Source organism: Schistocerca nitens, chromosome 4 (assembly GCF_023898315.1).
Source record: "Schistocerca nitens isolate TAMUIC-IGC-003100 chromosome 4, iqSchNite1.1, whole genome shotgun sequence".
Classification (NCBI taxonomy): Eukaryota; Metazoa; Arthropoda; class Insecta; order Orthoptera; family Acrididae; genus Schistocerca; species Schistocerca nitens.
This window is the reverse complement of record NC_064617.1, coordinates 911693546-911709454: the sequence shown is the minus strand read 5'-3', so window position 1 is coordinate 911709454 and position 15909 is coordinate 911693546. Positions and strand designations below refer to the sequence as shown.

At 42.6% G+C, this 15909-nt stretch overlaps 1 protein-coding gene across 1 annotated transcript in view; it reads right to left on the bottom strand.

Moving 5' to 3' along the window:
* LOC126253487 (lipase maturation factor 2-like) overlaps positions 1-15909 on the bottom strand; it is a 91132-nt gene that overhangs the window by 36518 nt on the left and 38705 nt on the right. Inside the window, exons 5-8 of the mRNA XM_049954859.1 lie at positions 14256-14434; positions 1669-1789; positions 1367-1498; positions 1079-1284 (exon numbers count right to left, since the gene is read on the bottom strand). Coding sequence (XP_049810816.1) covers positions 1079-1284; positions 1367-1498; positions 1669-1789; positions 14256-14434 — 638 coding nt within the window. The remainder of the gene's footprint in view (positions 1-1078; positions 1285-1366; positions 1499-1668; positions 1790-14255; positions 14435-15909) is intronic.

Genomic DNA, 15909 nt, shown 5'->3' with positions numbered 1-15909 from the left:
CTTTCTTGGTGTGCTACAAAAGTAACAGCGCCATTTATTGGTTCTTCACCATGATGATTAAACATCTGAACTACTAAGCTGAGCAGGCAATTTTAGAGAAAACTTTAAATTATGATACCTTTCTGGCATGTTCCTATTTTGATGAAATTAAGCCAAGTTATCGTAAAGTTACCTGTGGAAACTCCACAAAAAATCTAGTAATTTTGGATATTAGCATATTCAGAAAGGCAAGCAGATAGAGAAGACAGTTTTAGAGTTTTATTATTAGTATAGATGTATGGACAACCACCAATTGGCAACTTTTATTGCCACTGCTAGGTATAATATTTCCTTGTTTCTTTTTCTTTTGTGCATCACGCTTCTAAATCAACTCCACTGCACGCAAACATTTGGGCATGGGCAAACTTACACGCTTTGTCCCCACCATGTTTTATTCTACACTTCAGAAACACGACTTATGTTTTACTGGTCAAGCAGCATGTATTATTCTTTACTTAACTGGCTATGGAGCATTGTGTTATGTGTACACATTACTTTCAAGCTCAGTAATACGTTTTTTATTAATATTTTAATTAGATGTGGCAACAGCAACACACTGAGTTTTTATGAAGTTACTGAAACCCCTGCGACGTCCATTGGTCTCACAGCATTCACAAAAGCATAATTCTGGCATTTTGAACACTTTTCACTCAATTTTACAATTCAAATTTCATCAGATGATGGCAGAATATCTGCATATCACAAACCTGAATTAATGAGAATGCTATTCCAAGTATTAGTAACAGATGAATGAAATGACACCCACTCAGTTATACCACAGTTAGCTAGACCTGGCTTTATCTTGAAATCTCACAACTGGTCAAGTAACAGTAAGAAGACAGAAGTACTTATACTATCAATCATGTCTTTCTCAACTTTCAGCAACAAAATGCCTCTCAAATGTTAATAAAAATTATATTCAAGAGCTAAGATGTTAATCCAATTTATGTTTATACATGTTACAAATAACACTAGAAGAATGATCTTCCAATGAATACCTTAACAAACACAGTTTAAAAATAGCAATTTGTGTACTTACAGTGCTGATGGCAAAAATGAAAAGTGCAGCAGCAGCATATAGGAGAGTTGTAAGTACAGTTACAGCACGTCGAGCAAATGTTTGTGATTCAACTAGTGCTGTAGACACGGCTTCAACAATGACTAGTCCAAGTGATGCCAGTCCCACATATATAGTTAAGGGAACTGCTTTGGATAATGCTTGATCAAACTGCTGTCTGGTGAATGCTGTAAATTGTGGAGAAGAAAAGGTTTAGCACCGAATCTTAATTACACAAGTGACAAAAAGAACAGTAAATGAAGTACTCACCAATATCAGATTCAATAGTATTCTTTGGTGTGATTCTTAAGGAGTACCAAACAACAGTGCTATACAACAATGCTGCATACACTACAAGTGTTACTGCTTTACTGAATAACCCAGGCCAGAAATTGGAGGCACCTGTAGCATTTGTTTTATGAAACAGGAATTTAAGAAAATTTTGTTAAAGATCACATGTAAGAAAGATCATTAAGTACAATAACTGATTAAGTAGTCACTCTTAATTGAACAATTCGAAAAAGGTAACAGAATTTACAGTATCTTGCTAATATTTAGCATATTTACTATACCCTTCTGTGGTTTTTTCTTGAGGAAGAAGTCATCATCTAATAGTGATAAGCATAATACAATGGTCAACAAATTGAAGAAGTTGTAATTTCCGGTAAGTATTATGCAGACTTGCAGGAAGAGCTGAAATATAGATACAGAATTAATTACATGACCATGGAGAAAGTAATTATGATCTGTTTACTTGCATAAGCAAATGTAATGGCATCTTGTTAAAGTCAGTCACAAGGGGTGTTATTTCAAGGTACATATAAAACTTAGTATTTTATAATGCTGTAAAAGATACAATATGCCCAAAATATACAGCTATAATTTAGTTTCGTAAGTACTAGTAAAGCTGCATAGCACTAGATGTTTTGGGAAGAACAGTAAATATATTAGGAAGAGGTAGTACAGACTGATTTGAATAAAACATTTGATATAATTTTTCAATTTTTATTGGCTAGAGACACAGCAGTTGGAATGTAAACCAAACAAATACTCTCAGAAGTTCTTAAAGAAAGACAAATGAATAAGTGTAAAGTAGATTTTCCTACACTCCACATCTGACTTCAATGCAGTTTCAAATTCTCTTGATAGGCCTCTTGCAGCTTTTCTGAGGGTGCTTTGGTTTTCTTTTACGAGCGTAGCGCTATTCGTAATCTGAACAATCAATTTGTCGTAGGTTTGCATTTTTCTTTTTCAACTTGGCCTTTCAACTATCCTCACCAACGAAAATCCAAATGGGGAGGTCTTAGGTCCTTGGTGACAAAGAAACCGGACCATTTCTGTTGATTTTTAGTATCCCCTTTTCTTATAGGAAATGACCATACAGCACGTGTGTGAGGATTTGTTAACTGTGGTAGATATGTGTATTGGCTGACAGTAGTCGACCTACTATTGTGTATCTATTGTAAATATACTAGATGCTCTGTGCATGTGGGTTACTCCATGAATGTTGAATTGGATTGTGTACATGTATGGAATGTGTTCAACAATGAATTGTGGGGAGAAAGAGTGATAAAATCTGAAGTAGTCATCATGAGATCACTGGTGAGACTCATTTCAATTACATCATCTACTCATTTTATTATACACAAAGTCAATTTTCAGATGGTACGGATTCTATATGAAGTTTGATGCTGTGGACGAGCTTGCAGCACGGTCAATGCTATTTCACACCTCCACTACAAAAGTTGCCCAGCTTCACCAATTGGGCCCGAATTGCACTTTGTGGATTCCCTCCAACCATAAATTAACTCTGTTTATAAGTTCTGCTGATGCACCTGGAGATTCTGTGGAGCTTTGTAGACAGGATTACAAAGGAAATCTAATATTCCTAACAACAGGCAATATAAAGAAATAATTCAGATTTATCTTCCAGGGAACGTTAGGTTGCCCAATAACTAAAATGAGCATTCTAGAAGCACATAACCATCCCTGCGGCTAAAGGAACCTCTTCCCATAATGCTGGAAGCAGATTTTCAAGAAAGCCTAGATAGTGGGGCACTATGAACAATTAACTGATTGCCTATCTTGACACACCACAAATTTCACACTTCACAAAATGAGAAAACAAAGTACCCTATGACTATAATATCAATGAGTCACTATAGCAATCGGCCAACTCATACAAAATCAGACTGTAACACTCTGTAAGAATATGAAATAGAACGATCACATGGGTTCAGTCATGAATAAAGCAGGTTGTAAACTTCGGTTGATTGGCAGAATACTAGGGAAGTGCAATCAGTCTACGAAGGAGACTGCTTACAAATTACTTGTGTGACCTGTACTAGAATACTACTAATGTGTGTGGGACCTGTATCAAATAGGACTCGGGGGATTTTTAATGTATACAGAGCACAAATAGTCACAGGTCTGTTTGATCCGTGAGAGTGTGTCACAAAGATGCTGAAGGAACTGAACTGGCAGTTTCTTGAAGATAAGCATACCTACCCTGAGAAAGTGTATTTAGAGTTTTAAGAACAAGCTTTAAATGATGACTCTAAAAATGTACGACAACCCCCGACATATCGCTCACATAGAGAATGCGAGAATAAGATTAGAATAATTACAGTAAGCACAGACACATTCAAACAATCATTCTTTCAGTGCTCCATACGAGAAAGAAACAGGAAGAAACCCTAACAACTAGCACAATGGCACGTACCCCATACCATACACTTCGTGGTGGTTTGCAAAGTCTAGATGTAGATTTAGATTTACAGAGAAGTGTTCTTGAAAATATTTCTCCACAAAAGCATGTGTGTGTACGTTGTGGCAAGGCGAGCAGGAGAACAAGTAGTATGGTAGACTATCTCTGAACCTACATGACACATGAAAAAGAGGATCTTCATTGTTGTTTAGTAACCTAGTAATTTTATGTAATTTCCTTGAAGTTTTAATGTGTGTTTCTCACAATTATTGAGACTTTGAAAGTGATAGTAGTAAATAAAATTAAGTTATAAAATCCTTTAATAAACTATATAGTATGGTACCCACAAGTGGTGACCCCGACTATGACAGAAGATAAATCAATTATGAGTGAAATAAGTTCGCCTGAAGGGGCAGACTCTATACTCTCAGAACGCATATCAGGAGCGGAGGAAGAATGCCAGAATGTTCCACAACCAAGGTTAACGACTGAGCAAGCTACAGACATTTCGCCAATGGGCTGCATTGTGCCTTCCACATTGCACAGTAAATTTGTTGTGCCACTGTATATGCTGCCGATGCCACACCTTTGGTCCCAACTTCCTGATCTCTCGTGAGGCCTACAGAACCACGGACAATACCATTCAATTCATCACTGTGGGAACATTGGACTCGCAAAAACTACTGTCACTAGCAGACCTGGTGCACAATACTCTTGGAAAGGAAATATACACACATCAAAATCAATGAGCTCTAATGAGTGTGCAAACCAACAGTCATTCACATTCAGCAAGTGCTGTAAAGAGAAACAATAGGAGACAAAATTCCTTTGGTCTTTTGGCAACACCTACGATCACTGGTTTTTGCACCTGAGGTTTCTGGCACTATGCTAAGGCAAGTTTGGATGAGCCAGTTACCTTCCATGGTCAAGAGTGCAGCAATTTCTGTCACCAACTCTTCTCTTGACTTGCAGCTACTTAGTTGCAGATCAACTTTACCACGTACTGGTACTCTTTGACATCGCAACATGGGGAGTACAGACACAAACAACGAGGGTAAAGATCAACAAACCCCACTAGCAGACTGTGCTACGATGCAACTTAACGTTCTCAAGCAGCAAATCCATGCAGTTTCAAACAGGTCCATTGGCACACAACCAGAAAGATGACGCAGAGCATGAGTTGACAGTAGCTAACAGGGGAAACTGTGCAGGTACCATGCACACTTCATGTAATTGGCAAGCAAAAGTGATCAGTCATGTGCTTACCCAGCTTTAACTTCTGTTTTGCACATCTGGATGATGTGTTAATTTTTTTTTATTTTCACTTCTAACCACAAAAACCACTTACAGTCTATTTTTGGAAGACTTACTGGATGTGGTTTGCAGATAAACAGAGACAATTGTGCCCTTCGTAAAGAAGTAGAGAATTTTCTGGGACGTTGAATAACCCCAGAAGGAATTAATCCCTTGCAATCTAAAGTAGTCTCATTGCAGGCAGCACCGCTTCCAGAAACATATAAAGAGTTATGCTGGTTCTTGGGAATCGTCATATTTCACAGACATCATCTAACACAGGCAGCTGAGGGATAGGCACCACTCTCAGCAGTGCTTTCAGGCAGACATTCGAGGGGACAGCGAGCTGTTGTATGAACTCTGGAGATGTTAGTAGCATTTACAAAGTTAAATCATTTGTGGGAGAAGCAGTACTTCTGGTTCGTCCCATATCTCCAGCAGCACTAGCAGTGGTCGTTGACACTAGTCGACTGCAATAAGGCGACGATACAACAAAAGAAACTGATCACGGCAGCTGCTCGATTTTTCTTCTTGGAAGTTGTCTGAGGCACAGAAAAACTAGAGTGCCAACTTTTGGGAACTCCTGCAGTCTATGAAGTAATCAAGGATTTATAAATGCAAGTTGAGGCCTGTCAATTCACTGTTTTCACGAGATTGCTGCTTATGGGTTAAAACGTGCTTACCTTGTCAAGGGGCCAAAGTAGGACGTCCTGTTCATAAACTGTTTGGTTCTTTTGAGGAGCAGACAGGTCATTTTTCTCATATGTACATAGAACTCATGGGGCCACTATCACCAGCGCAAGGATTAAAATATATTCTCACAGCTATCAACAGGTCTACCCAATGGGTCAAGGCTTCTCCTATCACGGACATTGCGGCAGAAACCAGAAACACTGGACATCATGGTTCAGGTGCCCAAAGTATGTGAGAAAAGACCAGGGCTGTTAGTGTGAGTCAGCCCTGTTCAATGAGCTAAGCACGCTATGCCAGTTTGTTCAGTATCATTCCGCCAGCTATCATCCAACCAGCAACAGCACAGTGGAATACTGGCACAGGACACTTAAGTCAGTGTTTATGTACCACAAGTCTTCCTGGCTGACTGTTTTACTGCTGGAGTTACTGGGGCCGTGGACAGCATTCAAATCTGACCTTTGTACATTAAGTGCGGAAACAGTGTATGATGAAACCTTATGGCTGCCTTCAGATTTTTTCTCCACACAACAGGGCTACCATACAGAGGACCCTGGCTCCTTGGTGCTTCAGTGAGGAACTGCATCTCGAGCTTTCAGCCTTCAACAGTGCCAGGTCATCCGCAATAGCCAATCTTTGTGCAGAGAGACCTGGCTCACTGCACCCATGTCATCCTCTGCTCGGGTGATGTTGGAGCACCCAAACAACTGCTCTACAAAGGACCCTATCTGATTTCAGAAAGAGATGCACATGCAATGATGCTCTTGATAAAAGCCAAACCGAACAAAGAGTCCATCAAAAGGGTTAAACTGGTATACCTATCGCCATCAAAAGAGGCGGTGCATTGACAACTACCCTGTCAATTGACAACTGCAGTCAGACCAGACTACATCAACTTTTACACTAGAGGCCTCAATTACTAGTTCACAAACAGCATTGATGATGTCAACTGACACACACACACACACACAAACACACACACACACACACACACGCACACACACACACACCTTCAAGAACTCTTATGTCTGACAAAGACCAGCATGAAATGGCACCAGGACCGCTTCACACAAAGGCAGGCAGAACTATTTGACTTAAGTAGTTCTATAAAACAGGAGTTCTGTGTGACGAAATATACAGCACAAGTAATACGGTAAAATATCTCTGGAGCTAGATGATGGATGAAAAAGAGAATGTTTGTTGTTTTGTAACCTAGTAATTTTGTGTAATTTCCTTGAAGTTTTAATGTTTGTTTCTCAGAGTTATTAGGATTTCATTTTAATCGATTGTGGAGTATAGTACCCACAATGTCACACCATGTATGTGAGTTAAAGAGTGTGACTAATGCAATCACGAATGATGAGGCCCCATCAATAAACAGTATCAATGGGATTACTCGGCTATTTGCTATTAGCCGATGACAAAACTCCAATCATCTACCTTTTTTCTTCTTCTTGAAGGAGTTGAACTCATTGCAAACAATAAGGAAGGACATATGTACATAATGTCTGAATTTTTATGTTTTTGGAACACCAGTATGTGTAAAAATTCTGCATGTGCCTTTCCAAGGAGTACATTCCAGCAACTGAATAATGCTTTTGCTTCATCCTCACTGTTCATTTGCATACTCAGACCGCAAACTGACCACTGAGTGCTGCACTGGATTCTTGAAGTTTAGTGAAAACTTTAGTAAGCGCTCTTGAATCTGGTACTCTGTGGTTAGGAAATCATCTATCCTATTACCTAAAGATGCAGCAGTGTTTCATTACAAAACCCGGACACAAATGTCATATCAGCATACTCAGCATTTGTAAATATGTGCAGCATGCTTAAACGATGCAGTATAATTGGCTAACAAATCAAAATCACAATCACAGTTGAAAAATTCAATTACACCACTCAAGCATAATTTCACAACTTTAATTGCATTCAAAAATTACTATCAATAAATAAACGCCCACAGCAATTGACATATCAACAAGGCACATGAAATTTCTCTGTAGTCATTTGCATCTCTAAGCAATGAAAGTTGGACATGATATATGTAATGTTTTATTCGAGGTAGTCTGTACTATCCCCACCTAAAATATTTAATATTCTGCCTGAAACACACTGTATACACAAAGAACATAAGTAGTTTCAGTTAATGTGTATAGATGCTGACTGACTGAATCTGTCACTGCAATTAATTTTAATTTCCATTACAAAAGAGTCACTCTCCATCTTTCTATTGGGTGTAACTTTTGTGATTACTTTAATAAGTCTCAACTTAATTGTAATTACTCTCACTGAGTATTATCTAATTAACCGCACCAGTCATTAGCTCTACTGAAACAGTAATGTTCTCATAAAGATGGGATGTATGATTTCACAGATTTCAACAGCTTAACTAAATCCACTTCCAAGAGCATACACTGATAAGCTAGAACACTGTGACCATAGACATACTATCGATATAAACCTGTTCAGGTGACAGCAGCATTATCTCGTGAGACACGAGTGCTCGCCAGACACACACAGTGCATGTACTTTCAGTGAGCATGCTGTCTGTGTGTCGGTTGGTTTAAAAGAGGGGGGAAGGGACCAAACTATGAGGTCATTAGTCCCTTGTTCCGAGGGAAACAGTGCCCCAAGTGTGAGAATGAGACAACACTAAAATGAAAGGAAAAACCACAACAATGACTAAAGGGCAACAAACACTTGAATGGACAAAAGAGGACAAGAAAACCACAAAGACGCAAGAAACAGGTAGAATAGGTTAAAAAAAAGAAAGCAGATTACCGTGGCTTGCTGACCATGAGGATACAAAGGAAAAGCCAGCCACTCTGCAATACATTAAAGCCTCCACCCTGAAAGCACTAGGGTGGAGGACACACAGGGACAAAAGGACATGTGTTAAAACTTAGAGCCAATGACAAAACTCGCCCTCACGAATAAAACGTAAAACTAAAGGTGCTATTGAGGCATTGTCGCCCAACACCCAAGTCTGGTTGCTGGGAAAGTTAAAGGTCCATCGCAGAGCAGCTAAAAGTGGGCAGTCCAGCAAGAGATGGACGACCGTCATTCGTGAGCCACAGTGACACCGAGGCGCGTCCTTGCGACGGAGGAGAAGGCAACCATGCATCAGCCACGTATGGTCAATGTGGAGCCGACAGAGAACCAAAGAGTCCCTGCGAGAGGTGCTTGGATGGTTGCTACCAAAGTATGACGAGGGTAGCACTGGTCCACAGCTTGTACACTGTATGAGGAGTCAGTACACAGGAGAAATGGGTCAACTGGGCATGAGCGGATGTGCTCAAGAGCACGAGATATGGCCGCCAGCTCAGCACTGAAAACACTGCAGCCATCTGGTAAGGTGTGCTGTTCTGTGTGTCCTCCATGGACACAGGCAAAGCCAACGTGACCATCAGCCATCGAGCCCTCGGTGTAAACCATCGAGCCCTCGGTGTAAACCACTTCATGGCCCCAGTACATGTCAAGAATCGAGAGGAAGCGACAGGCGAGAGTCGCAGGGTTAACCAAGTCCTTAGGGCCATGTGAAAGTTCCACGCAAAGCTGCGGCCTAGGTGTACACCATGGAGGTGTCCGTGAATGAACCTCAAGTATAGGTGGTACAGGCAAGGACTCCAGTTCGGAGAGAAGGGTTGCCAATAAGGGAGATGAACTGCCTTGGGCGGGAAAAGGAGACGGTAATTCGGATGCGCAGAACTACGAACGTGTGCAATGTAACTGTAGAGCAACTGCGCACGCCTAACCTGCAATGGAGGGACTTCGACCCCAATCAAGACGTTGGTCAGTGGACTCATCCTAAAAACTCCTGTCGCTAGGCGAACGCCACAGTGATGCACTGGGTCGAGTAATGCAACGCTAAGGGTGCCACCGAACCATAAACCACACTCCCATAGTCAAGGCAGGATTGAACAAGGGCTCTGTAGAGCTGCAGCAGAGTAGAGCGATCTGCACCCCAGTTGGTGTTGCTCATGCAGCAGAGGGCACTGAGGTGCTGCCAACACTTCCCCTTAAATTGATGAAGGTGAGGAAGCCAAGTCACGCAGCGTCGAAAACAAATCCTAAGAATCGATGTGTCTCCACTACAGTGAGTAGATTGTCCTTGAGGTAAAGTTCTGGTTTCGGATGAATGGTACGACGCTGACAGAAGTGCATAATACATGACTTTGTAGCCGAAAACTGGAAACCGTGGGCTAGAGCCCTTGACTGCGCCTTGTGGATGGCTCCCTGTAGGTGCCGCTCGGAAACACCAGTACTGGTGGAACAGTACGAAATGCAGAAGTCATCTGCAAACAGAGAGGTTGAGACCAACAGCTGCTGCTAGACCATTAATGGTCACTAAAAAGAGAGATACACTCAATATGGAGCCCTGCGGGACCCCACACTCCTGGATATTGGGGGAACTATGGGAGGCACCAACTTGGACACAGAAAGTACAAAGTGACAGGAAATTTTGAATATAAATTGGGAGCAGGCCTCCGAGACCCCACCTGTGTAATGTGGCAAGGATAAGATGTCGCCAGGTGGTGTCGTACGCTTTTTGTAAATAAAAAAAAGACAGCAACTAGGTGATGGCGTCTAGAAAAGGCTGTTCGGATGGCAGACTCGAGGAACACAAGATTATCAGTGGTAGAGTGCCCCTGGCGGAACCCGCCGTGACTTGGAGCCAGTAGGCGACATGACTCCAGGACCCAACCCAACCGCCGACACACCATACGTTCCAGCAGCTTACAAACAACGTTGGTGAGGCTGATGGGTCAATAGCTATCCACATCAAGGGTTTTTTTTTACCAGGTTTAAGCACCAAAATGATGAAAAGGTGCCATCGCACCACAGCAATCGCGTTTGCGTTGGTAGATAACACTCCATTTATGTTAATGACAGGGACACCTGTTCGTGAGAAGTTGATGTATGGCACCCAATGGTCGAGACTTATCTCTCTCAACACTAGTGCTTCCATCTTTTGATAAGCTGGCGAACGCGGGCAAGGGGTCACTTAAAGGCTATGAGATGCTCCAGGGAAGGGTGCCACTTATGCTGCTGTAGAGCTCACCGATGCTCCTCAATTGTCTCAGCAACTTCCGCCTTTCGCTGGGGGCAACCTACAGAGTGACAGATCGCGTTTTCCGCCACAGAAACAATTGTGGTAGTCACCTGCTCAACCATCACATCGATGTTACCACATGAAGAGGAGTCAATAGTGACAGCAGAGGTGAAAGTTTCCTAGTCCACCTTGTTTAAAGTCCATCTGGGCAGACGTACGTGGGCCCGACACTGGGGCAGTGACAGGAAGATGGGGAAGTGGTCACTACCACACAGGTCGTCATGTGCTCTCCAGTGGATAGATGGGAGAAGACCTGGGCTGCAAATTGATAAATCAGTGGCCGAGTAATTACAATGAGCCACAATGAAGTGTGGCGGTCCCAGTATTTAAGAGGCAGAGGTCGAACTGAGACAGTAAAGTTTCGACATCTCTGCCTCAGCCAGTAAGCACGGTGCCACCCCACAAGGGGTTACGGGTGCTAAAATCTCCCAAAAGTAGGAAAGGTTTTGGGAGTTTATCAGTAAGTGCATCTAATACATTCAGGGGTACTGCAACATCAGGAGGACGATATACATTGCAGATAGTTATTTCCTGTGTCGTCATTCTGACAGCCACAGCTTCAAGAGGGGTTTGAAGGGGCACAGTTTCACTACATACTGAGTTTAGGACATAAACGCAAACTCCATCTGACACTTGATTATAGTCGCTATTGTTCCTGTAATATCCCTTATAGCCATGGAGGGCATGGGTCCCCAATGCCGGGTACCAGGTTTCCTGGAGGGCAATGCAGAAAGCAGGTATAAAGTTTAACAGTTGCCTAGCTCAGTCAGGCAGTGGACAAAACGGCCGCAATCCCACTGAAGGATGAAGTCATTGTGAGACTGGGAAGGCATGGAACATTCAATGAGGCAGTTTACGCCTCAGGTTCACCTGCTGCCACCGACTTATTCTATATCCATTGTGCCTGAAGGTCTGGCGAGATCTAGGTCCTCAGCGGATGCCAGAATCCCCACCTTATCCACAGATGCAGAGCTTGTAGGTAGCAGTGGTGTGGGTGCCACCACAATTTTCTTGGTATTAGGGGTCTTTTTTTTTGGACTTTTCTCACTGCTCCTTGGTGTTTCTTTGGCAAGGAGGGCTTCACTGATTCAGTCTTTGAGGATGATCGTGAAGCCCTACAACCAGCTGCTTTTGGGCACTTCAGCCACTGGTGGGCGTCATCTTTCCCATTAGCAGAAACCTGGGAAGGGAGTTACCCAACGGACCCCTACCTGATGAGAGGAGCCGAAGAAGACTTTCGCTTTTCCAGCTCAGAAATGGGGACTGGTGTCCCCCATGATTGGGGGTGGGGGTGGGGTGGGGGTGGTGAGTGTACCCAAGGTAGGTGGTGCGGGAGCAACAGGGTAGTGGGGGGGGGGGGGCGGAGGCGGAAGTGACCCCCCCCCCCCCACCACCACCACCACCACCACCACCAAGGGGGCAGGTTTATCCTTCTGGCTCCGAGAGCCGACTGAAATTCACGGAACTGATGGGGCTACAACTGTTCTCATAGCGGCAGTGTATGAGGAGGTCATAGCCACAGGATGTAGGCGAACGTATTTTCTCTTAGACTCAGTGTAGGTAAGTTGGCCAGGGTCTTGTATTCCATGATTTTCCTCTCTTTCTGTAAAATCCTGCAGTCTGGCGAGCAAGGTGAATGATGCTCTCTGCAGCTGACACAGATGGGAGGCGGGGCACTTAAGAGTATTGGGATGTGATGGACATCCACAATCTCGGCAGGTAGGGCTGGAAGTACAGTGGGAAGACATACGGCCGAACTTCTAGCACTTAACGCACCGCATCATGGGAGGTATATATGGCTTGACATCACAGTAGTAGACCATCACCTTGACCTTCTCAGGTAAGGTATCGCCCTCAAAGGCCAAGATGGAGGCACTGATGGCAACCTGATTATCCCTCAGACCCCAATGGATGCCCTGCATGAAATGTACACCTCGCCGCTCTAAACTGGCGTGCAGCTCATCGTCAGATTGCAAAAGAATGTCTCTGTGGAAGGTAATACCCTGGACCACATTTAAGCTCTTCTGTTGCGGGATGGTAACAGAAACATCTCCCAACTTGTTATAAGCAATTAAAGTCCGTGATGTTCAAGGAGTGCTCTGGTGAATGTCTTCAACACGTGGCAAAACCAAGGTGAAACCACACCTAGACATCGTGGGGTTGGGCAGCCACCCCCAAATTACAGATGTTAGACATTGTAGGCTGGGCAGACTAGTAAAACAGGACAGAACTAACATTAGACTTGAATGCTAGGCAGAGTAAAAGTGTGTCTGATCTCACAGTGCACCGAACACTCCTCTGCAACTAACGAGCCATGTATGTTAATTATGACTGAAATGGCCACATTACCATTGGCACTGGACATTGGTGCAGTAGCAGAGCGCTGCATGATATGATTAATCCCAATACGTTCATCATGCTGATAGGAGAGCGCGAATCCCTAGTCTTCCAGGGGAACAGGTCCTTGATATCTTTATAGGGGAACAGAGACTAGCTGGCAGTAGCTCCATTACGCTCTGGGAACATTCACGTGAGCACCCATTGGTCCAATGGAGCTCATACAAGGCACCATAACAGCCAAGGAGTATCAAACACTGGTCTAAGATCATGTACACCCCTTCATGGTGATCATGTTTTCTTACAGCAGCAGAATTTTTCAACAAGACAATGCGTCACATGACAATGGTAGGAATATGATGGAGTGGTTCGAGGAACACAGTGATGAGTTCCAATTGATGTGCTGGTCTCCCAGCTCACCAGATCTGAACCTGATCAAACACATCTGGAATGTGATTGAATCTGGCTTCAGAGCTCATCGCCCCCTCTCCCCAAAATTTATGGGAATTAAGTGACTTGAGTGCAGATGTGGTGCCACTCCCTATAGAAACTTACCAAAGCGTTACGGCTGCCACGCCATGACAGGTCACCACTGTTATTTGTGCCAAAGGTGGCCATAGCGGCTATCAGGTGGATAGTCACAATATTCTGGTTGATCAGTGTAAATGCAACTGTTGAGAATTTTCCTTGATAAGAACAGCAAGTTTTATTTTGTCACCATGAGAGATAACCCACATGATGAAAGGACGTTATGTTTATAATCACTTTTATCTTAATTATTATAGCAGCAAACAACTCTGAAACCTTGCTTGTGTTCAATTGATCAATTAACTTCAGAAGACTCAGAACAAATTGAAAGTATCTAATCTGCACTGCCTTACAGTCAGTAACAGCTTATAGCACTAGCCGACAGAACAAATTACAGTATCTCAAAACAACTTCCTGAACACACACACACACACACACACACACACACAAAATACAACTTACAAAATTATAAAATAATTAATGGTACAAACCTGTATGTAGAATGCTACAACCCTTACTGATCGAACAGGAACGAAGAACAAGAGTGGTAAAGGTATCTCAGCAATATTAGCTCCAACACAAGTCAGTTTCAGGAACCATCTTGGAAGGTGGTGTGCATACCAAGCCAAGGGAGTGGGTATGCACTGTGATTCAAAATGCACAGTGAGTGCTGAAACAACATTATGCAACTACATACCAATTATCATGCAATACAAGGAAAAAGGGGGAAAAAAACAGTTAACTACATTTGTTAAGTTAACAAGACACCAATCAGTATATACCTTCAGGAAACACAACTCTAAACAGAACTGTGCCTCCTGGAAGTAAGTAATGGTCAGCCCATCCATCTGTTAAGTTAACAAACTCCTGAGTGGGAGTCTCCTCAGAGTATTAATTGCACTTCGATTACAGGACCAATAAAATCCTACAAAACAAGATAAAGTGGGTTAATCTGCACAAAAACAAGGATATATTGAATTCTAGATTGAAGGAAAGGACTGTCAGGAAGGGAAACTAAGAACTCCATTAATGCATTATAAGAGTGATTACTACCATGCCACATATTTTTATCTGTGTATCAAAGAGTAGCAAGACAGAAGTAATTATTCCACAAGGCCCAAGAATTATAGCAAATCAAAGAAATGAGTGTGTAAAAAATGAATAGGCAAAGGAGAAATAAGAATAGTATAAAACTGAAAAACAATGAGTATAGAATTTAGAAACAACAGAGTGCCATATTCAATATTAAACAAAAGAATAGAGAAACTGAGATCAGTGCAAAAAGATTGATAAAAACTAACAAAAATGGAAAACTAAAATGATTATGCCTACAAAAGAACAAATTTCATTTAGGCATGGAGGCCAAGGGTGGAAGATTAGGGCAGAGAAAGGACAAGGGAAGGGGTGCTCAGAGAAGGGATTAGAATGGGGAGGAGGAAGAAGAGGAGTGAGAGGGAGGGGAGGACGCGGGGGCAGAGAGGTGGCAGAGGCGGAGAGAGGCAGAGGAAAGAGGGGGCGGGGCTGACAGGTAGTGAGGGGTCCAGGGCTGGGAGGAGCTAGGGCAGGGAGAGGGGCTGGGGCACGGGAAGACAGTTCAGAATCCCCTGCTCACTCTTCAGTTTGCAGACCTATGAACCATGAAAATATATGAACACAATCTAGCGATCCACATTCCCTCGCGCGTCTACCCCACACATCTCCTCTCTTCACACTTTTACACCACCAAAACGCAATTTATCCCTTTTTATGGACAGCTATGCTGCACTTCTATATGGTACACACTTTTTTTGTTTTTAACCCACTTTGTTTACAGATAAAGATAATAATCATACCATTAGAATTTTTTTTTAAAATAATTTGTTATTTTTCCATCCCTTGAAGGTGGAAGGTATTAGTCCTACATAAAAAAATGAAAAGACCTTTTTTGTAGGCTACTTAATGTAGTATAATTTTGTACTGAGAAACATTTTCACTTGATGCTGCAGGTTTCAAGTTATTCGAGAAAAACCTAAAAAAAGTGACGTTTAAACCCACCCTCACACCATGCTCATTTCCCACAGGTCAGGATCTTTAATATACTGTGCATCTTCATAGTTTTGCAGCGCAATGACTGTTCCATATAATTTTTGGTGTACATCCACATGA